Source organism: Zygotorulaspora mrakii, chromosome 3, assembly GCF_013402915.1.
Source record: "Zygotorulaspora mrakii chromosome 3, complete sequence".
In the NCBI taxonomy this organism is placed as follows: domain Eukaryota; kingdom Fungi; phylum Ascomycota; class Saccharomycetes; order Saccharomycetales; family Saccharomycetaceae; genus Zygotorulaspora; species Zygotorulaspora mrakii.
The window spans coordinates 1295457-1318115 of NC_050721.1; the positions used below are offsets into that span (position 1 = coordinate 1295457).

Below are 22659 nucleotides of genomic sequence, written 5' to 3' on the forward strand. Positions count from 1 at the left end.
AAATTCGGGGGGGGGGGGGGGGGGTATAGCATAGGAATTATGCTTACGAATGCTAGCACGGTGACTTCGTATATGGCGCTTTACTTTACAAATATTTCTGTTAAATATGACAGCGAATAAAAGAGCAAACTTTATGATATGTCGCAGCCGCTCTCTAAAAGAACCCCCATTCACCAACATATCCAAAAAAGTCATTTTATTCTCGCAAAGTGACGGTTTTTTCATTTAATAGTAGATATTTGAATTCAGGATTGGAAAAGTGAGTAGCTGTTAAACGCCTCGCGATAGATTATCATCCGATATCTTTCCAGTATCGATTGATATTCTGTTAGGGCTCCATCTGGCTTCGTTTATTTTGTTTTACAGATTAATTGTCTTGTTTCTGGTTCTTCTAAATCATGTCTTTTACATATCTTACAATATCGATTTATATTTCAACAACTTTCCATAAACTGTTATCTGTGACCAAACTTTTTCACCGATTGCCTGTGCACACCGGTATTTTCTTTTTATTTAATCAACTCACACGCCAAGATATATTTGACAGTCATTGTTTTACTAAGAAACCTATGCTGCTATCGATTTGCCATTCTTAAGGCTCGAGTCACTCGGTTGGTGCTAAAAGGTTGTGCTTTTAAAAATGAACGAAAAACGCAGTGCTAAACGAGAGTTCTTGGCATTTACTAATAGTCGAGCACCAAAAACGTAAAACATGCTTTCCATCAAATTCTTCATTGCTTTGTGATTGTAGCTTCTTGTATTATGCGGAATATAGCTTTCTTTTTGCGAAATATTTAACATAAACATTTATTATTTACCATGCCTCCTTTTTCCAGCTTATTTGGAGCATTGGGATTATTGTTTTATGCAAAACCGAGATAGTACAGCCAAGATGTGACATCGAAAATCAACTTGACGCAAGACGTAACATGAAGGTCCAAGACGTAGCTTTCCTTTTTTGTCGCCGGAACCATGCAGGTCCTGCAGCAGATTTAGGTCGTGAAGAAGGAATTAATGACGTAAACGGCAGACATGTGGTGATCCATGGCTGGCTGGTGAATACGAAGGCAGTAAGCTAATAAATTTCATCAACAGAAACCTTAGGAGGTAACCAGCAGTTAGTCATGAAATGATACTTTCCCATCATATCTGTAATTAGAATAAGGTATTCAGAACAGAGAGTCTGACTATCAATAGCCTTGAAATTGAGTTGTTTTATTTTTCAGCATTTGAGAAGAACAGCTTCGCTATGTTGTATTGCAAAAAGGTAGTGCTTGGGAGACATGAGCTTTTAAGGCAAAATTCATAGTGTGTGAAGCAGTCACTCACAACCGCTTGTCATAAGTTGTATCTGGGGGAAAGACAAGGGGAGAATTGTGCAGAGAAGCTGAATCTCATTGGAAAAATGGATGATATTATTTTTAGATTTCAGCAATGGGCTGAAGAATAGAAAGAACTTAATGGTAAATAGTAAGTGAAGCTAACTCTGGATAATCAGTTAATTCCTCAATTGCTATATAAACCCACATTGGGCACAGACTTTTCATTTTTGCACAAGTCGTGTAGTATGGCACTGTAAGTTGAACGCATAGACAATACTGTTTTTTGAGTCACTTGTATTGGAAATTGACCGACCAAGAGGTGAGACATGAACCTTCCAATGCACCATTCTTATCATTATATACTCATAATAAAAAATTGGCGTTAGTCAACTCCAATTCTAAGTTGTAATCTGATTGAAAAGCGCTATACAGACTTTCTGGATCGGATGTATTGTACTGAGTATAGTAGGCTTCTTCATTGGCAATGAGTTTCTTCTCCAAACCCACCTTGGCGGCCATTTCAACATTTAGTTGTATTTGGCACGTCCTCTCTAACAGATCGAAAAGATAGCCTGCTTCGTCAATAGTTTCACCGACAGTCAAAATTCCATGATTTTGTAAAATGATGGCTTTATTTTTACTTAACGCCTGTGCTATCTTTTTGCCCTCCTGTTCGTCAAGCACAACACCCCCAAAGTTTTTATACACTGTATGGCAATTGAAAAAGATGCAGGCATCTTGATTAATCATGTCAAGCTCTTTACCAAATGCTGACCACGCTTTCCCATATATGGTATGAGCGTGGCACGCAGCATTGACATCAGGCCTCGCTTTATGCAGTTCTGAATGAATCTTGAAGCCTGCAGCATTTATTGGGGCTTGGTTGCCGTCCTTCAAAATATTTCCTTCAGAGTCCACATGTACAAGATCAGATGTCTTTATAGAACTAAAATGTATTCCCAAGGGATTGATCCAAAAAGTCTCGCGATTCACCGGGTCTCTCACAGACATATGGCCTGCTGGGCCTTCGTTGTAACCCCGTCTGCCAAATACTCTAAATGCACCAGCCATATGCTCTTTGATATGCCTTCTTTCAATTTTCTTGTCGTCGAAAACTGGCCGCTTGTGGGCATATTCTAAACCACCGAAGGCTAGACTAGAGTTACCCCGGGAGATATCAGTAGATGCCTTTTCATGCTTTGTGAAACTGCTCATCTTCATGTTTGTATTAATTATTCTTATCGAACGAAGAACATTTAATCCTGTTCCATTCTTTTTGTATCTTTTGAGATTGAAGTTCCATTTTATCTCGTACATAAAATAGGCGACATTTCAGAATTTTGCATGCACGAAAAACATCTTAGCTTGTGTCGCTTTGCAACGCGCTAAAATCTAAAGCCGCGGTTCATTTCACTTATCTCTACACGCTATGAAGCCTTATCAGCAGGTATCGCGGTATGATTACCGAAATGTTCTTTATCTTTTTTTCCTATCCTGTAAAGAAAAACAATTTCTCGAGGAGTACTTGCCAACGGCAAAAATGAATTTGAAAGCCAATTCGAGAACTCAATGAACATATACTGAATTACCATCTCTTCAAACTCCTATTTTTTTACATCTTCTTTCAATGTGACAGCGGAACCGTCCTAACTTGGAAAAATACATTCTTTGGAGTTTTCCAATTCTGCCGCATCGAAAATTAGTATCTACTTCAATCCTGTTTAGCAGCCCTACAAGGCTGATGATGCAACCTTGAAAATGAGTTAATGGTAGAGAAGGATATTGCGAAAATATTAACTGTTTATTTTATTTTAATTTGTGAATATTTCCTTCAAGTGCTGTTTAGATTTCAAAGACAAGGACAGTTTTAGCCTAAGAAAAAAACGACTCTTGGGCTTCTTGAACCGCGCTTAGATAGGAGCGATTGCGGGCGTTCTGTTTTTTTCCGAGATAAGTTGCACGCTCAGAGAGGATAAAAACTGCGGGTGTCGCTTTTCCTTGTCACATCACACATAAATACAGTAAAAGTTGACATAGATATATATTAACGAAAAACTTCAAGCAGTTAACTAACAATGTCACACCAAACAGGTCTTCTCATTTTTTGATTGCCGGACAATTCAGTATGACAGAATTTCAAAAATATACTAAAAAACGAGAAAGCTCTGCCAGGATCAAAGGTTTAGATATTCCAACTTTCACCAATCCTCAGGAAAAGAGGACATGGATGCTTCAACATATGGCAGGTATGCTTCGTATTTTCGGCCGAAAAGGATACAGCGAGGGCGTCGCTGGACATGTGACGATCGTTGATCCTGTCGATCCAACCTGCTATTGGATTAATCCTTTAGGCGTTCATTTTTCAATGATGAAAGCAAGTGATTTAGTTCTTGTAAATGGAGAAGGGAAAGCCATTGGTGGAAGCCGCGCTCTATTTAATGAATCTGGTTTCAAAATTCATTCTGAAATGCATAAAGCTCGACCAGACATTAAAGCTATTTGCCATACTCATTCGTTTTACGCCCGCACATATTCCATCTTTGGAAAGGAATTGGAAATGTTATCACAGGACAGTTGCTTGATTTTTGATAAACAAGTCGCGTTAGCCCAATATGATGGGGTTGGTTTAGACGAATTTGAGGGCAGAAAAATTGCAAGTGCCCTAGGTGAAAGAATGGGAATAATTCTGCAAAATCACGGCGTTATGACAGTTGGTAAAACCGTCGATGAGGCTGCTTATTTACACGTACTTTTAGAGAATATGTGTAAAGCCCAACTTTTAGCAGATGCAGTATCGGGCAGCACTCGGATGGCCAAGCAAGTAATATCAAATAAAATAGCCAAAAGTGCTTATGACACCATCTCTAGTCCAGAACAACTATATTCTTCTATGCAACCAGAATTTGAGCTGGAAATATATCTCTCAAACGGGGAGTTTCTTGACTAATGTGTCGCTTTTATAAAGATAGATACAATACTTGCAAGGTGATGTACATTGAGGTAGATTTAAGCCTATATATGTGTCTTGTTTCAGTTATCCCTGAATACTCTCAAAATTATGTAGATTAGTATAATTTGACTGCACCTTCTTCGTACAATACTATTAAATATGCCACTATCTGATCTGACCTTTGTTACCGACCAGGGAGAATCGAAACTGAGTTTGATTAAAAAGTCTTTGAAATGCAAACTTTCACTGATGATATAAAGGTTTGAGCAAAGTACATCAAAAATAAATGTTAACAGATATCAAAAAAATAGGAAAACGTTCAAAGATTGCCTGCTTACGATGTAGCTCTCGAAAGGTCAAGTGCTCAGGAATTCGGCCCTCATGTGATGCTTGCGTGACCTCAAAATGTGGACATGATTGCATCTACCCCGTTAGATCAAGAAAGATACTCATCTGCAGCACTGAAATTGAAAAAATGGAGGAGAGAATCAGAGCTTTAGAAAGCGAATGTACTCGTTTAAAGGGCATTGCAGAGAGCACAGAGATGAAATACTCAAGTAGTGATCCCCATTGCTTGAAAAATAATGATGACTCTAAAGATAATCTCAACCCTTCATCGACTCCCAATGAATATCGATCTGCAAAATTACCATCAGAAATCGTGGTGGATTTACGCGTCCTAGAAGCATCACAGCGTGAACCAAAAAGTCCTGAGGTTAAAACAAATGTATCAAATAACTCTTCCTGCCGCATGTTTCTTGGTGCTCTTTGCAGTCAATTAACCGATAAATTACTTCCTGATTCTAATTTAAATCGTGATTTTCATATACATAATACGAAACATAGAGACAAAGCGATTGATCAAAGTCTCTTTTTAGATGATAAAGTATTGATCGATCCTCAAGCTGTGCAGATGGTGGTCTTACCAAATAAAAGATACGCACTGAAAATGGTAAACAAGGTATTTCACTTTTTTGCAAGAGAGTATGGACTATTTACGATTGCTGAATTTGAAGCCCGGATTGAAGAGACTTACAGGGACTTTCAATCTCAAGACCGCCAATGGCTTGCTTATCTTTTTATCACATTAGCAATTGGGGAGCAGTATACTAACGAAGTAGGATCTCATCCAAATATTCCAGGAATGGATTTTTTCTTGAAGACTCTTCAACTATTCCATGAGCCAGCTGAGCAACCAACTGTGGACTCGGTGAGGACATTACTTTTAATTGCTTTTTATTCCCAGGGCTTAAATAGAATCAATGCAGTTTTTACATACACTGGACTCGCTTTATCTACAGCTATGATTCTTGGGATGCATCGACGAATTAGCTATTCTGACTTATCAAAACGAGAAAATGAATCTAGACGGAAGCTTTGGTGGACTGCATGCCTCATGGATAGTTTATGGGCTTCCAGATTGAGTTTACCTCCTCACTTCAATACTGAAGATATGGATGTTGAGTTTCCAAGCCAGGAAATGTCAAGTGAGGACGGTTTTGTTCCAAGTTATTTGATCGCCAATGCTCAATTGGCGCTCTGCGTTAGATCTGTAATGAAGGAAGTTTACGGAATCGGCAGAGCTAACAACTTTATAAGAAATACAATCAATAGCGTGGAAAGCCTAGAGAGCTTTTTCGACAATCTGGATCCAGCTCTCAAAATTGTTGCCAAAAAAGTTGAAATTAACCGATCTACTGAAAATTTACATTTGCGCTATAATCAAATGATTGTAGTCATTGTGCGGCCGCTTTATTTTTCATCGTTCAAGGATCAAAAAATATCTCCTGAGGTAACCGAGAACCTGTTTTTGAAGTGTATTGATGCTGCGTTATTGAATGTCAATATATTGAACAATCTCTTCAATTCTAGATGGTATTCAGCATTTGGATTTTTAGAAGCTCAGTGCTGTTTTTCATCCATATTGATCCTTGTGATCGAAGCTTTGAAGGGTAGATCTTTTCCGGAGCTGCCCATGGCATTGTCTTTGAATGCGTATATGTGTCGTGCTGGCAACATTACCGCGATGAGTAATCACCAACGATTGATAGAGTTGGACAGAATTCTCTTCGAGGCGGAAAAACAGAAGTCCCGAAATGAAAACAGAGCAACAGTTAACGACTTACCGGTCAATTCCAATGGAAAAATCATAAAAAAAAGGAAAGTATCATTTGGCCGTCAACAACACTCACTTTCAACCCTCCCAAACGGTGACTGCACGTTGAATGATTTAGCCGCGGTTCCTACCAGTTTTGTAGGTGAATCAGATCTACCTTTCCTGGTAGATCTAGAAAGCTCAGGTATTCTGTTCGGCCAATTTTCACCGGAAACTCTGGATAACTTATCTCTGAACTTCGAAAAATGGGACACCTGAGTGGACTTATCTAAACGAGGGGATCACTCGGCTTTTTACTCAATTTACCGAGGTTTCAGACCAACACGTGGATTTCTTATCAGTCGCCTTGCTCGGCTATCTACTCCGCTCCCCGAAACTTTCTCAGGAAAAAGGAAGCGATCGCTTATCAGCCGCGCACTCTCGGCTTGACGATACGCGTTTCCCAAGGGCAGTGAAACAGGTCTTACAATGAATATGAACAAGCAAGTTGCTACTCGTATTATAAAGATAAGAAATTATTCACGGGCTTAGAGTTGGAGAATGTTATTATCTGGTACATAAGGTAGAGCTTTTCAACCTTGTATCAACTATGTAAAAACTTCTACTTTTATGAGGAAGTTGACAGCAACAAAAATGCCAAGCATTTCAAAAAAAAATATTGAGAGTAAATCATCTACCATTGAATTCAATGTCGGTGAACTGGAAGAAAAATCCTCTTACGAGAAGAGAAATGTGGATCTTGGAATGACGATAGCCGAGCAGTCCCTCGGCCTCGAGGTTGACAAAGCAACGAACAAGCGGCTTTTGCGCAAAGCAGACATATATATATGCTCAATGATGAGCATAGTATATGCTGTGCAATATATGGACAAACAGACTAATGCTTACGCATCCATTATGGGTCTCAGAGAAGATTTGAAAATGCACGGTAATCAATATAGCTGGGTTGGCACCTGTTTTTATCTGGGTTATATGGCATTCGAAATACCAAGTTCTTTAGCCTTACAGCGTTTCCCTGTTGCAAAAACAAGCGGAATCTTTATTATACTATGGGGGTTCGTTCTATGTATGAGCAGCGTTCCAAAGACTTATGCTGGGTTTATTGTTGTTAGAACTATCCTAGGAATTCTAGAATCTGCAGTTACACCGGCGTTTATTCTGTTAACATCCCAATGGTACAAAAGAGAAGAGCAGCTTTTAAGAACATCAATTTGGAGTGCTTCCGCCGGTTTAGGGGCAATACTTGGTGCTCTTATTGCTTATGGTTTGGCAATACGAGATCCATCTAGCCTGCCAATGGCGTCCTGGCGCCTTTTGTATGTTATACTTGGGGTAATTACCATTGGCCTTGGTCTCGTGTTTTTGATTCATGTTCCAGATGCTCCTTCCTTTGCGTGGTTTTTGAGTGAGCAAGACAAAATTTTAACCGCTGAACGTATTCGTTCGAACAAGCAGGGCTTTGGAAGTCGAAAATTCAAAATGTATCAGCTTAAGGAAGTATTCCAGGATGTAAGGACATATTTATATTTTTTTCTCATGATCGCTGCTGAAATTCCAAATGGGGGAATAGGAAGCTTTGGATCCATCATGTTACAGGACATGGGTTACACGAACGGCAAAGCATTGCTGATGGGTACTCCTTTCGGAGCTGTAGAGTTTGTTGGTATTGTGCTTGTCGGATATGTAGCTCAGCGCACCCAATGTAGAATGTTTGTTGCGATGTTCAGCTATTGCCTCAACATTGTGTCAGGATGTTTATTGGCCTTCCCATCCGCAAATAATGTCCAACTGGCTGGATATTATTTACAAGGTATGGCTGTCATCGGATGGATCTGTTTTATCAGCTGTGTTACATCTAATTCTGCTGGTCACACGAAGAAAGTTGTTACTAGTGCCATTTGTATGATAGGATATTGTGTCGGCAACCTGATTGGGCCGCAAACATTTGTCGCAGAAGAAGCCCCTCACTATAGAAGTGCAAAGATAGCTATTGTTGTATGTTTTGGTGTCTGTTTATTCCTTACTGTTGCTGTTTACTTCGTGAACCTTAGAGCTAATCGTATAAGGGAGGAAAAGAATGAGAAACTAGACCCCTCCTTTCTAAATTCGGAATTTGCGGATCTTACTGATTTCGAAAACCCAGAATTTAGATATGCTTTGTGAGCAAAAATGTCGGCTCTAATTATATAGAGTGGACCAAGACGATTTCATATGACTAACATCAGATAAATAGTGTTTAAATGAGTAATTTTTCTGTTGTATGAAATTTGACGCTTAATATCGTTTTGTCGTCGTTTTTATTAGTCATTATTAAGTAGCATCATGAGTTTTTACACGAAAACGCAAAATAGTCATAGAAAAATCCATTCTTTAAAACGGCATTTTATTAACATCAAGGTTCCTTATATCCGTGATTTATAGTAATCTTAGTCCAAATTGCATACAAGTTATGAATATTACTTTTTAGAATTACAATGAGAGTCAACTAATAAAATATCTGCGAAAGAACATATAAAGAAACATGCCCTTATTGGTCATGTAAATTGTTGTCTAGGGCCCCAAATCAATTCAAGCTATTTTCTACTAATATAGGAGGACATCCTTCAAGTCCTATTAAGCCCTTAGACTCTTTAACCTTTGCTTGTAAAAGTGTCAGTAAGTGATACAAGACCATAAGAGTGGGAGTCTGTATCTCGTTAGATTGGGCAATTCTGATGGGATGGCCTAAAATAACCTCAAGCTCCATTAGTCGCCCTTTCTCGAAATCAACGCACATGGAAGGTTTATAAATGAGCTTTCTTGCAACCTTAAGAAAATGCTCAATTTGGTCATCTCCGAGGTAGATACCTTCACTCGCAGCTATTGCAATTATTTCTTTCATGGCAGGTCTCAGAATGTAAACTTCGGTCCCTTTTTGATCCTGTCCGAATTCAATACATCTCAAGGCATCTAAACCAGCTAGAGTCGTAGTAGTGCTGATAGTAGCATTATACAATAATTTTCTCCATCTGGTGTAACGAACGTTTGGATCATAATCAACGTAGTTACAACCTTCGTTTTGATATATTGAAACGAACTCGTGAGCCGAAGACACTGCTCTGTGATCTTCACAATTGAAAGCTCCGATAGAAATGCTGTCCCTACCACTTTGTTGAACGTTTCCCGGTCCTATTTTTGTTGATGCAATCATCTGGACACCTGAAAGCAAGGACAAATTGTACTTAGTTTCTTCAAAATTGTTCAATACCTCCTTTTCAATATCAATTCCATTTTGAATAAGTAATATATTTGTTAACCTTCTCTGGGAAAGATTTCGATTAGAATCTACAATTGGCCTAACAATTTCGCTTATACGATCTTGAACAGGCCCATCTGGAATATTTTTCACAGTTACGATAATATAATCAAAAAATATCTTCGAAGAAGCCGCGTCTACCGCGCTCTGGTAGACATGATTTGGTTTCCAGCATTGTATGAAGCCGTAATCGCACGAGTCAATTTGATATCCCTGCTTCATGACATGATCATAGTCTGAGCGTACCACGAGTGAGACAGTACATTTGTGGGCGCGAGAAAGTGAATAGGCGGCGATCACCCCAACAGCTCCAGCACCAATAACAATACATGATGGCTGACGCGCCGTTGAATTCATGATGCTTTAAACACTCCAATAGCGGGGCTCAGCCATTCATGAGCCAGAAGTGAGATTCAGATGAAACATCTCTATTAAATTTATATGTTCGCGGTAAATCAATGGAAACAATGATCTAAAATTGCAAATTTCATTTAGCGCGGTAAATTTTTTAAAACTAATTAATACAGATATTATTTTCTTTCGGGCCCTTTACAGCGCTCTTAAGCTCTGGAAATTCAGTTTCTGAGAGAATCCATTAAAGGAAGGTTTTACCGAAGTCTATCGTGAAGCTTCAGCGTGTGCGCACATAAAATTCCATCATTAGAAAAAATGAATTTTATTTATCACTGGCAAATGAATGATGAGACGGTAGGTAGATTTTTGAGCCCTTAGACAAAATCCTCAAGGTAGCTATTCAAAGCGAAGAAATATACATATAAAGAGACTGATATTTGATATAACATCAATACTGTTTAAGACAAAACGGCTTCAATGAGAAATAAGGAAATACTCATGTTGATTTTTCATCCTGAAAGGAGTAAAGAATCGGAGGACGGCCTGCTTTACACAGTCGAAAAATGTGCGGCGCCATTGTGCTAAATTAGTAGCCAGTATGCTGAAATGTGAAGATCAACAAAACGTGATCATCATCATCAGCAACGGGAGGTGAGTTTTTGAGAGCTCGTCCGTCACAATGAGAGGGCACGCTCAGCTGATAAGCTTTTCCCGATTCTAAATATATAAAGATGACGCGACGGTGCGCTTATCCGATAAGAAAGTTATTTTTTTCTCGGAGTTCGGGATATATTGATGTTCGAGACAGCATTTTCCTTTTTAGTCTGGGGAATTATGCAGGCACCGCGGGTGATAGTGAAGAATGAAAATTGACATAAACGGTGGATATGTCATCGTCAATGGGTGGCTGGTGGATGCAACAGCACGTAAGATCATAACACCCACCAATGGGAACCTTCGAGACTAAGCAACAAAAAGCAGAGACAAAATCATAGCCCATTAGCTCCAAGACTAGACTATGATCTTCAGAACGGAGATTTTAATTATAAAAAGTTGTGATGCTGAACTGTTTGATTTTTTTATCATTGGAGGATTATAGCTTTGCTAGGTTGATAGACAGGGAGACTGTTCTTGGGACCCCTGAACTGAAACGACGTGCTCCCCGTAGCATTGACGGTCATTCACGACCGCTTGTCACAGAATTAGTCTGAGAGATAAAAAAATAGATGCTTAGGCCCGCAGGTCAAAAGCAGTCTGTTGCTATGTTGGGGCAGGAGCTAAATTTGCGTCTTGACTGTCACGATAGTGTTTTCGCAGGAGTTATCAAGACTTGCGAGTTTGTATTTACAGAAAGGGACTTCACGGCTCTCAGCGAATACAAAGAGCCTGAGAACAAGCTATGTTGCATTTACTTTAGGATCCAGGGTCGTCCTTGAACTGTGAATGATCCATTACAAGAGACGATGCACACGTTATAGTGTACCCACCATTGTATTGACTACTTGCTTTTCGTTGCAGCGTTAGAACGCGCCACAGGGTTATAGATATTGTTTAGAAAAACGCCGCAGTTCGGGCGTTGCCATTGTTTCATAAGGAACGAAGAATTTCACTTCCTGGAAACGTAAAGTTTAAAAAGTGGCTTCAGTTGCATGTTCACTATAGCTGCTATGTCTTTAACAGAGAGGTCTCGTAATTCTCCACATCCTTTTTTATGGAACAAGTGATATGAGTGGTGGAATGGCATGTCAGTGCCGTTTGAATACATCGAATTGTTCATAACGCGTTTTGCAGACCAGACTTGAACCGTCACACCCCACTGCTCGATTAACTCAGCGTTTTGTGAGTTATGCCTAAAAAGAGAGTTTAATCAAAAGGCCTGGAAAAAAACAACACGCTCTCAGATACTATTGAAAACCGCTAAGAAATCCTAAGGAAGTTCGAGATCATATATCTAAAAATACAAGGTGGTTTCGAGATATTATTTGCTGAGTTTCAGTGGATCTCTTCGAAGTATGTGAGTTTCCACTTAGATAATGGAAAATTAAAGTTTAAATCAAAAATAAAGAAATGCCGCATACATTTGGTTCAACTGAGCGTTCCAAGTTATCGTGTGCGATGTTGCAATGTTTACAATGTCTCTTCACGAACAGCTCACTCCTAGTGGGGTCGATAATCCATTTTCTTCAGGTGTGTGAACCAACGCGGTCGTAGTAACTGTTGATGTCAACAGAATGTCGCTTAAAAAAACAGTTATATGAATGTAGTTGATTTCGTAGGGAAACTCGGAAATCAGTCATACAAAAGATATTTTTCAGATTAAACATGTCTAGATAAATCAAAAATTTTCTTAAACAAAATCAAAGAACGTATCTAAATTCTAAGTTCTCTTTGTCGGTCAAATCAGCAAATTCTGAATTCTTTTGATGTTGCACCATTCCCTCTTCAGCCAATTTGTCTCTCCTGCGGTTTTCTCTGCGATTCACGATATATAGTAGTGGTAACGTGACGAGAGTTACGACATAAAAAGCTACCATTACGATTTTAGCTGGGCGGTAACCAGGAGCGTCCTCCTCCTTGAAAGTCTGAGGACCAATAAGGTTTCCTACGCAATATCCAATCAAATAAATGGCACCAACAGTCGTCTTTTTGGTATAACCTGCTACATTTGAAGACACAATAGAGAACATTACGATCATGGCTCCTGGAGAAACCATCATGAGATAGTAACCGGCCAGCTGGGCCTTCGGGGGCCCCGCAAAAGACATCAAACAAGAGCCAATCAGCGCAATAATGGTCGATATGGATGCAAGCACCATTCTATTTTTGACAAACGGAGATATGACTCCAAATAGTATCAAACCTACAAATTCACAAGCACCCGCTGGAAGTCCCATAAGTAAAGTCATAAGCTCACCGTATCCCATAGTACCTGCAATAAGAAGTGACGAAAACGTGCCAATACCTCCATTTGGAATGTTCAAAGCAACAGAGGAGAAGAACATGATCCACGTTCGGATATCAGTGAAGGCTTCAATAAATTGATATTTCTTAAACGTATGATTGCCGACACCTTGCTGATTTTTACGCAACCTATGAACAATCAACGTTTTTTCTGCATCATTCAAAAACCAAGCCTTAAATGGGGAGTCTGGGACAACCAACCAAAAAAGCAATCCCAGAAAAATGGTAATGACACCGCAAATGATGAAGATCAATTTCCAACCAGCAAGAGGCAAAGATGCTTCCCGTTTGGCTAATCCGTAGGCCATTGACCCACCCATTATCTGCCCCACACCATTGCATGCCACCCAAAATGCAGTCCTTGCACTTTGATCTTTGCGGTGATAGTATTGGGAGGTAAGAAGCATGAAACCTATCGAGGAGCTAGATTCCAGCATACCAAGAATAGTTCTGATTGCAATATACCCAGGATAGTTAGCCACGGAAGTCATTGTCAAAACGAACCCCCAAAGAATTAGAAAAATAGCCATGGTCTTTGCTAAAGGGTACTTTTGCAGAAGCCACGCAGCTGGATACTCAAATATTAAGTATCCCAAATAAAAACTGGTTCCAGACCAGCTGTACATGTCACCCCTCATATTGAGGTCGGTTCGCAATCCCATCACCGCCGCATACGACATTGAGGTTTTATCCAGAAATTGCGCCGCATAAACTAAGGCCATCATGGGAAAGATTATCATATCGGCTTTCCATGTGAGCTTTCTATCAGCAATTGGGTCTATTTCCGTGTCTTGGTCAAGGTTCTTTGCATACTCGAATGCATCATCAGCATCTGCTGACTCCAGTAATTGCGGTAAGCTACACGGGACATCTTCTTGAGACAAGGAACCATGCTCAACATCTTCAACATCGACTTTATAATTCTCTTTCTTTTCTTCCGTCATCCGAAATAGTGTAGTGTATTTCGCGAGTTATTGGAAGACAACAAGTTTGCCACTGCTAATTCTAGATGGAATGTTTTTGTAAGGAGGTAACTGATAGTGTTGGAAAACTGGTTTCGTTTAAATATGTCTTTCAGCGATGAATCATTGCGATACTACTTGAAGCATTTACTGTGGTTAATAGATTGATTAAATTTGATAGGGTGCTTACCCGCGAAATAGGAAGCGGCAGTCTCGCCTCGTTCTCTTTTCGAGCTGCCCGCATTTTGATATCGGAAAAATATCCGCTTATCAATCCTGGCAAGAACGATAACAACCAAGCCAGTATCCGGGTGTGTACCCATTAACTATCGCAGATAATCAATATACATTTAAAGCTCAATTCAGAAAGTGATTTTGCTTATATTGGGCAGGCGCTTCAAACTGTATATCTCGACATGTCGATTATCAATTTTCACCTGGCACTCTCTTGAAAAAAAAAGTTAATCCTCATAATAGTAATCAACAGCCAAAAGAAATGTACGAATCGCCAATAACTACTAACTCAAAAGTCACCTCAACCAACATAGACGGATTGGGCACTTTGAAAGCATTGACCATCTGTGACCCCAACTCCAAGGAAAAGTGCCACCGCTACACTGGAATTAGGTTCGCACAGCCTCCGGTAGGTGATCTCAGATGGCGGAGACCTCAACCCTTGCCTCACGACTACGATTATTCTGGTGATTACTCTTCCTACAAAACAATTTGTCCTCAGCCCTTTTACAACAATAGAGGTGGAAAGCGCAATCCGGATTTCAAATTTGATGAAGATTGCCTTTTCCTGAACATTTGGATACCTGCAGGCCGCCCACCAATTGGTGGCTGGCCTGTGCTGTATTTCATTCACGGCGGATGGCTCCAGGTTGGAAATCCCCTCCATTATCGCCAGTGCGATCCCCAGGACCTGCAAGCTGAGGAAAGTCTAGAAAAATTCATTGTTGTTTCACCAGGTTATAGGCTTAATATTTTTGGATTTTTATCATGCCAAGAGCTCTTAGATGAAGATAGTGAGAACAGTAACTTTGGGTTTTGGGATCAGCGTCTCGGACTTGAGTGGATTTACGAGCACATTCCCAAATTTGGGGGTAATAAAGAGAATATCACCCTTGGAGGAGTGAGCGCAGGCTCGTACTCGTCTATTTTCCAGGTGGCATATGAGATGTACCATCCTAAGATCAATCAGATCATAAAGAGGACCTTACTTATCTCCAACGGACTAGCTATTCAACCAAAATACGTCACGGAGTGCCGGGAGCAGTTTGAAGAGGTGCTGGAAGTCTTCGACATTGATTCTGGTCTTTCCGGTGCTGCAAAGCTAAACGCTTTGCGTGCGATACCATATCAAATTTTTGCGGAGAAAATCTTAGATCTTAATCTGCACACGTTCAGAGGTGTCACTGATAACGACATGATTTCACCTACCCTGTTCGCGGATATACTGAATGGCTCTTTTGGAAAGAAAGCGAAAGACTCTGGAAGATCATTCATCATAGGAGAAGTTATCAACGAACACGCTGTCTATGCCAAAACCAATCCGCCCAAAAGCACCGAGGATCTTTTTAATCAAATAAACAACTATTACCCAAGGTCCGTGACAAAGGCTTTATTGGAACTATATCCTGACCTTCCGCGCACCAATGACAGTGAGAAACACTTGGAAAACCTTAGGTTTCTGTACGGCAGAATTGTCAGCGACTTACAGGTCTATGCATCTAGTAGAGTTTTTGTACGCAGCCTGATTGAGGGTGGTGTTCCCGCTGATAGAATCTACAGATACAGGATTGCATATAGAGGTTCATACTTCGACAAATACGAGCCTCGCGAGATGCTTGTGCCCCATGCCGGAGACATGGGTGTGTGGTTTTATAATTATGTTGATGGGATTTTACCAGAGGAGAAGCAATTCTATATGTCCTGGCTTAAACCTTATTGCGAATGGATTAGCCATGGTAAGACGGACTGGGGTACCACGGATCCACAACAACTAAGAGTGTTTAATGCTGACGGGTCTATAACCGTCGAGCAGGATTCCACTTGGGACTGGGGATTGAAAGTAGGTGGTGTAGTGGCGAAATCGATGGGCCTCTAGAGTATTATGTATCACGTAATGCCTGGTTTTTGCAAAAATGTAGTTTTAAATATGCTTTTTGTAGTACTAAAGAACATGGCATAAAAATTAAAGATATTTGTGATAGAGAAAGTAAACAACCAACTAGATTTGAGCATATTGGCGGTAATGATTCAAGTTTGAAGAAGATCTAAATTGTTTTTAAACAAAACATTGATTATCCGGCTTGATGTGGTAGTAAGTCTCATAACTGATTTTCTCGCGCGTGCAACTTTATCGATATATTCCTCTGAGGCAGGCCTTATCGATGATTCAAAAAGGAGGCGCTCGTACCTCTAAAGGTGAGACGTTTCTTCTTATTTACAATTGTAAAATCTAACAGCATGAGAGCTACCACTTTTCCAAATGCATTCTCTTAAACACTGCAACCTACTAGTTGTCGGGCACGTTATTCTGAAAGAGATCATCAAGAAAATGATCCGACTCCAAAGGAAAGGATCCGTCAGAAAAAAGAGAGGAAAACCAGTCCTCTCCTGTAAGGGCACCAAGAGACGCGTCCAATTTACCCCATGTATCGTTTTGGAGTTCATAGTTGTCTGTTGTTAGTTTGAAATCAGGGTCTGCGGTTTCTCCGATGCCGAGTACTGCCTCGTGAATCCACCGCTGATATGTTTGCCCTTGCTGAACGATGCTTTTCAGGGTCAATATCACGTTGGTACTTTTCTGAGTGTACTTGCAGCTCTGAGATATCTGCTGCAAAATACTGACAGACTCGTTGAGTCGTTGTAGTGCCTCTGTAGATGGGCAAAGAGCCAAGTACACCACCAGTACAAAAGAAGCTCCGTGACAGGCGTTATAATCATTGAAGGAATAACACGAAAGCAAATTGTTGGCTCTCAGGTTTAAAAGAGTCTCGACAATTTCCGTGGCCGCGTTGTACGAATACAGAACCATCCGACTGGAGAAAGAGCTCATATCATCATCAAGATCGACGGGAAAATTACTATCTCTTAACTTCAACAAAAGAAATGGCCGCCCGAGAGTTATCTGTGCTAAATTATATGCAAAATGCACGTGAACTGCACCTCTGTAAGATGGATCCCCTATTTTCATCGATTTGACCTCAAACTCTGGGGGAACTTGTTTCCACCAGGAGTCTATACTGTGATATAAATCCATGATAGTGGCAAATTTCAACCCATGTTCCTTTCTTCGAAACCACATATCATGTATCTTTATAGTTAAAAGCGACACTGTGATTATAAGAGTCATACACGTGACATTCGCGTTTTCTGAATTTTCATCCAAAGCCTCACAGTAAGACGGTAGATCGAGATCAATTTCAGATACGGGCAAAGTCTCTGGACGGCCGAGAGCTATACTGGAACGCCTCTCAATCGTATAAATGCTCCAGAACAGCCTTTTTCTAGCCTCTGTCACATTGTTTTCAAAGTGGTCTTTGAAAGGGAACTTCTTATGCATACCATTCGCGATGGCTGCTCTCAAGGCAATCCCCAGATAACTATAAGCCATCTCCATTTCCTGTCCAGCAAGCACATACATGGCAGCCAGAAAGAACACCTGTACAGTTTCCATAGAGCTGTCGTTGATCACTGCCGGAAACAAGAGTTGAGCATGTTCGTAGAACTCCAGACCAGGAAATCTTTTATTCTCCCTTTCTTGCTGAATACCCTTATCTTTCCAGACATAAGCGAAAGTGGAACCCATGCAGAGTCCTACGTATAGAAGACACACATGATTGATATCTTTCAATCCGATTTCTGATCTGTTGTAATATATGCGCCGTACAATTGATCTAAACCACGAGCTGTCACAATAGAAAAAGGTATTATTCCCAGAAACAGAGATAAATATGTCAATCAGTTTTTGTGCTTCCTCCAGCGGTGGCAATCGGGATAAGGCTACATTGAGTAACTCAGAAAATGTATTAGATGCTTCGCTGGTAATGTTTCCTGTCTTCTTGTCGATGAGATTAACATCATATTGCATCTCAGGTGACTCAGGCTTTGTTGGTCCCTTTCCGGTTGCATTGGAGACTATCTCACAAGCTCGAACCACAAAACTTGATGTTGAACCGGCGTCTTCATAGAAAGTATGAACCGTATTTCCATCTGAGAGCTGAATATTTCGAAAGTCTATGTGAGAAATCAACTCCCGAGCTTTAGCATCTCCAGTAAGTTCTGCTAGCTTCAACTTCATCTGTTCGACAGATGTCTCAACGCCGGGAAAGGTGGCCTTGATGATAGCCTCCATATAGGAAAGCCGCTGAACGGTGGTGGTTAAAATTTCCTTGCTTACGCGGACCCGTGGCTCTTGTTTGCATGAGACATCCTTTATAATACATCTATTACAAGGGACTCCTCCTACACACTTGGATTTATGCCTTTTACACTCTTCACAAGCTACAGCTTTTCGAATCCGTTCACTATCAGGAACTCTTCCTCTTCGCCTCTTTTGTTTGCCGTTAACCTCCTTGAGAGCAGTCATCCTTTCCTCAGGAAAACCTCACACTGGTTTCAGTCCTGACTGTCATTACAGCCCTGTAAAACAAGTTGGTGATTTCTAAAATTATATATCCATTGTCATTTGAGAATGAAAGAGATAAGCGAGAATCAAGATTCCAAAATTGTAAAAGAAGTTCCATTTGCCGGATGCTTATCTTTTGGGTGAAATACCTTTGGACGATTGTTGCGCAGGATTGCCGTTACTGTGCCTTCAAAAAGGGTCATATTATTATAGTATTAATTTTAAGAGAGTTAAGCTAATATATTGGGCTAATATATTGAGATTAATAAAAGCATCGAAACCCTAAGATTTAGGCATACAAGCTTTAACGCCATTTTTGTGAGCCCAAGTTCATGCACTAACTGTGTCTAGGAACTTCGTTCCCGTTCTATATAACATAATAAAAAACGGGAACGTTACAGAATGTCATCTCTAATTATTCCAAAAATGCACCTCATCGAATTATAACAGCATCTATTATTGCGGTGAAAATTTTCAGCATCCATTGAGCCAGAAACGACAGTGCATGCAGCGTATGCAGTGTATGAGGTGTATGCGTTCATTGTAAGTTGCATCTTCTTCCGCTACTAGAAGTATGGCATGTGACTGAAGACGCCTTGCTGACTACTTTTGAATGAGGTTCTTTGCATATTCCTGCTCCAACAATTATGAAACTTAGAGGTTGTATGATTCGGCGAAGCCAGTTCTGAGACAGTCTGCCGGTACTCTGGGTTATATGATATAATCATATGGCGTTTTCAGGCATCTGTATTTGCTTTAATTAAATTGAACTCCACCATGGATAGTTGCAATTTGGGGAGAAACTTGCGAAAAACAAAACGCTGGATATCACTGCGGGTCCACTTAATCTCTGCAAGATTCTATTGATGTTTCTTTTCTTTACAAACGTATATTTTTGTAACAATGCGTGTGATTAGAACAGGTTACGCTAACTAATAATTGCATCATCACATCGCGCTTGCCCTAAGTATCAATGACGAATAGAACTGGATGGAAGCAAAGTGATCATCTACATAAATGTGCTCGTTTACCGTGTGCCCTCCATTGTTTCTGATGTCAATTCGAGTCGGACGGAAGCGAAAGAGATTTTGTGTCAGATTCCAGAAGTGCCGAGTGTCAGTATTGCCAGCCATAAGAGTTGGCACAACAACCAGTGACTCCACATTCAATGTTTCAGTGAAGATGGGGTTCAATGCTGAACTGACGCTACCAAATACTACTGAGTAAGCTTTCGTATTCTGAGGGGACATCTTAGCAGGCTCTAGAGCTTTGCCAACTTGCGAAATACACAGTTCACTGTCCGAGCAGGATACACTTTCTTGAGAGCCGAAAAAAAACGACGTCATGTTGTATTTCATTGCAATTGGTTCCAGGATGGATGTGATTCGAGCCTTGATGTCTTTCAAACTCAAGCCAGGAGCGATGCGATAATTGATTCCTACGGAGACCCTTTCTGGAAGAGCATTTATTTTCTGGCCACCTGATATTAGATCTATTGCTTGGGACGTGCGTGACAGAACCGCCAAGGAAGTATTTTGGAGGAGAAGGCCAAGATCATATTCTGCATCAATGTCCCCTTTTCTGATTCTTCTAAGCAGAAGCGGCACATCTCGGGTACTAAAGTTTTGACAGGAGAGAAATTCTATTACTGGGCTATCTCGAGAAACTCGTGGCGCAAGGGGGTCTTTTGTTTCGAGAGCAACGATCATTTCTGCCATTATGCCTATGAGAGTATGCTTACCTGCTAATGAGGAATGTCCCCCCAAGCCTTTCGCCTCAATTAGCACGTCCAAATAGCCTTTCTCAGATGTAGCCACAGTCGCATAGGCAACTTTGCCCCCGGGTGCAACTGGATCGATTATACCAGGTCCCTCATCGAGAATAAATTCGATGCCGTGTTTACCATATCTCTGCTCCAAGACTTGTGATATTTCAAATGCACCCCTCTTGCCGCTTACTTCTTCGTCAAACCCAAAAGCCAAGACTACCGTGCGTTTTGGCTGGAAGTGGTTTTTCAAAAGGAGCTCAACTGCCTCCATAATGGAAATCAAGGAGTTTTTATCGTCATGTGCACCACGTCCATATATAATGCCACTTTTGTCGACATGCCCCTCAAACGGATCGTATTTCCATTCAGCTAGGCTTTTATTAGAGACCGGGACTGTATCTTGATGAGCCATCAGCACGAATGGCTTGGAAAAATGGGTATCTTGATCCCTCTCTGAGGCGGGTTTCCAGGTGTAAAGCAACCCATGGCAGTTTACCCTTTCCAGCTGAAGATGCTGATGTACCAATGGAAAATCCTTTTTTAAAAATGCGGAGAAGTTATAGAATTTAGACCAGCGAATATCGTCTTGAACAGTACCAAAATCATCGTTTGTCTCAGTGTCAACTCCTATTGCGCGTTGAAACCTTGAAATACATTTTTGCTGGTATTGGACGGTTGAAAGAGTTGCGACAATGTTCTTGTAAATGTTTGAGCTCACTTCAGGTAATGCTGGTATTTCAGGTATCCAACAGTCTTTGTCATCTAAAACCTGGTGGATATCTAACATAGTGAAGCCTCTTTGAATCTTCAAAGCATCTGCTGAACCCAATGCATTACAAAAGCGAATGTGGTGGCGATGATAGCTACAAGTCTATGAACAGTTACCATCCTTTGCTTTTTGTTTTGTAAACTCTAATTTATCGATTCTAATTTGTGACAACTTCGCAGGAGTGAAAAGAAGTCTCTAACGCAAAGCTCAGAAAAACTGGAAATATTTGGAGAGAGAAAACTGAAATTCCTCCTGTTTATATAGTTTTGTAGTCTGCCATTTAATCAAGAAAAATTGAGATAAGAGCATAGATAGATAAGTTTGGCGCGTATATAAATCGTGCTTTAACTATTTATCGTGCTTGAGTACTATATAGCGTTGTTTGATCACTATTCAGCCTTCTTTGAATAGGTCTGAATAAGCGTTCAAAGCTGGGGCCCCACCCAGGTGACATAGAGGACCTTCGATCCCTTTGGAATTTTTTCTCTTTAATAAGCTGTATGAGACCAGCCATAGACTGCCCTCATATACGGGATCTACGAGCACACCCTCCGTGCGCGCACAAAGGCGAATGGCCTCCATTGTTCCGTCATTGGGCAATCCGTATGCAGGCCCTCCGAATCTGTCATCCAAAATAATATCATCGGGTGTTAATTTAACGGGAAGATCAACAAGTTTGGCAGTGTTTTCAGCAATTCTGAAGACTTGAGCTTTGGTCTTTTCTGGTTTTGCTGATGCGTCAATGCCGATCACCTTCTTTTGGCGGCCTTGAAATGCAAAGCCTACGACCATACCCGCCATGGTGCTGCCAGTTACTGCACAAACAACGATGTAATCAAATTCAAAGCCCAGAGCCTTCTCCTGCTCTGCCACCTCGTTGGCGAAGTTAACAAAACCCAATCCTCCATATGGATGTTCAGAGCATCCTGCTGGGATGGGAATGGTTTTTTACCCTGTGCTTTCACACTGTCCATTGCATTCTCCCAACTTGGTCTGATTCCAATATCAAAGCCTGCAGAGTCAAGTCTTACATCTGCACCATGATCCTGGAGAGTTCGATGTTACCAACTTTGTCGTACACGTCCTCTTTATAGTCCACCCAGTTCTCTTGGACAAGAACGCAATCCATTCCCAAATGGGCTGCAACTGCTGCAAACCTGTCTAGTCTGATTGGATTGAATTCCTCCAATAGATACAAGTGTATCGTAGCCACCATCGACCGCCTCTGGAATGAGGTATTCAAGCTTTCTGATCTTGTTACCGCCAAACGCCAAACCACTGTTGCAATCTTCTCGCTTTGCATATATCTGAAACCTCCCCTCCCAAAAGATCAGACAGTCTCTTCATAGGGGTGATTGGTGAAGGACCAAAGGTAAGAGGATAACGCTTAAACTTTTCTAACCCCATGTTTTCTTGAGTTAGCTTTTGCTTGTTAGATTTTTGATTACATCCGCCAACGTTCCTTTACTCTAAAAATTTGGTACTGTTATATATAGTGAAAGGAAGAGTTTGAGAGCGCAACTTAT

At 40.7% G+C, this 22659-nt stretch overlaps 8 protein-coding genes across 8 annotated transcripts; 3 read left to right on the top strand and 5 right to left on the bottom strand.

Moving 5' to 3' along the window:
* Positions 1-1685: 1685 nt before the first annotated feature.
* Positions 1686-2639, bottom strand: HG535_0C06520 (uncharacterized protein; the record flags this gene model as incomplete). Its single annotated transcript, XM_037288130.1, has 1 exon — positions 1686-2639. The coding sequence occupies one exon, from the start codon at positions 2637-2639 to the stop codon at positions 1686-1688; it is 954 nt and encodes a 317-aa protein (XP_037144025.1).
* Positions 2640-3447: 808 nt separating this feature from the next.
* On the top strand, positions 3448-4269 carry HG535_0C06530 (uncharacterized protein; the record flags this gene model as incomplete). The annotated part of the gene is made up of 1 exon (XM_037288131.1): positions 3448-4269. One exon carries the CDS (start codon positions 3448-3450, stop codon positions 4267-4269), a length of 822 nt encoding a protein of 273 aa, XP_037144026.1.
* Positions 4270-4558: 289 nt separating this feature from the next.
* HG535_0C06540 (uncharacterized protein) lies at positions 4559-6646 on the top strand (the record flags this gene model as incomplete). The annotated part of the gene is made up of 1 exon (XM_037288132.1): positions 4559-6646. One exon carries the CDS (start codon positions 4559-4561, stop codon positions 6644-6646), a length of 2088 nt encoding a protein of 695 aa, XP_037144027.1.
* Positions 6647-6997: 351 nt separating this feature from the next.
* On the top strand, positions 6998-8551 carry HG535_0C06550 (allantoate permease family MFS transporter; the record flags this gene model as incomplete). The annotated part of the gene is made up of 1 exon (XM_037288133.1): positions 6998-8551. The coding sequence occupies one exon, from the start codon at positions 6998-7000 to the stop codon at positions 8549-8551; it is 1554 nt and encodes a 517-aa protein (XP_037144028.1).
* A 400-nt stretch (positions 8552-8951) lies between these two features.
* On the bottom strand, positions 8952-10040 carry HG535_0C06560 (ketopantoate reductase family protein; the record flags this gene model as incomplete). The annotated part of the gene is made up of 1 exon (XM_037288134.1): positions 8952-10040. The coding sequence occupies one exon, from the start codon at positions 10038-10040 to the stop codon at positions 8952-8954; it is 1089 nt and encodes a 362-aa protein (XP_037144029.1).
* A 2354-nt stretch (positions 10041-12394) lies between these two features.
* HG535_0C06570 (allantoate permease family MFS transporter) lies at positions 12395-13942 on the bottom strand (the record flags this gene model as incomplete). The annotated part of the gene is made up of 1 exon (XM_037288135.1): positions 12395-13942. The coding sequence occupies one exon, from the start codon at positions 13940-13942 to the stop codon at positions 12395-12397; it is 1548 nt and encodes a 515-aa protein (XP_037144030.1).
* A 2539-nt stretch (positions 13943-16481) lies between these two features.
* On the bottom strand, positions 16482-18557 carry HG535_0C06580 (uncharacterized protein; the record flags this gene model as incomplete). The annotated part of the gene is made up of 1 exon (XM_037288136.1): positions 16482-18557. The coding sequence occupies one exon, from the start codon at positions 18555-18557 to the stop codon at positions 16482-16484; it is 2076 nt and encodes a 691-aa protein (XP_037144031.1).
* A 986-nt stretch (positions 18558-19543) lies between these two features.
* HG535_0C06590 (M20 family metallopeptidase) lies at positions 19544-21151 on the bottom strand (the record flags this gene model as incomplete). Its single annotated transcript, XM_037288137.1, has 1 exon — positions 19544-21151. One exon carries the CDS (start codon positions 21149-21151, stop codon positions 19544-19546), a length of 1608 nt encoding a protein of 535 aa, XP_037144032.1.
* Positions 21152-22659: the final 1508 nt, after the last annotated feature.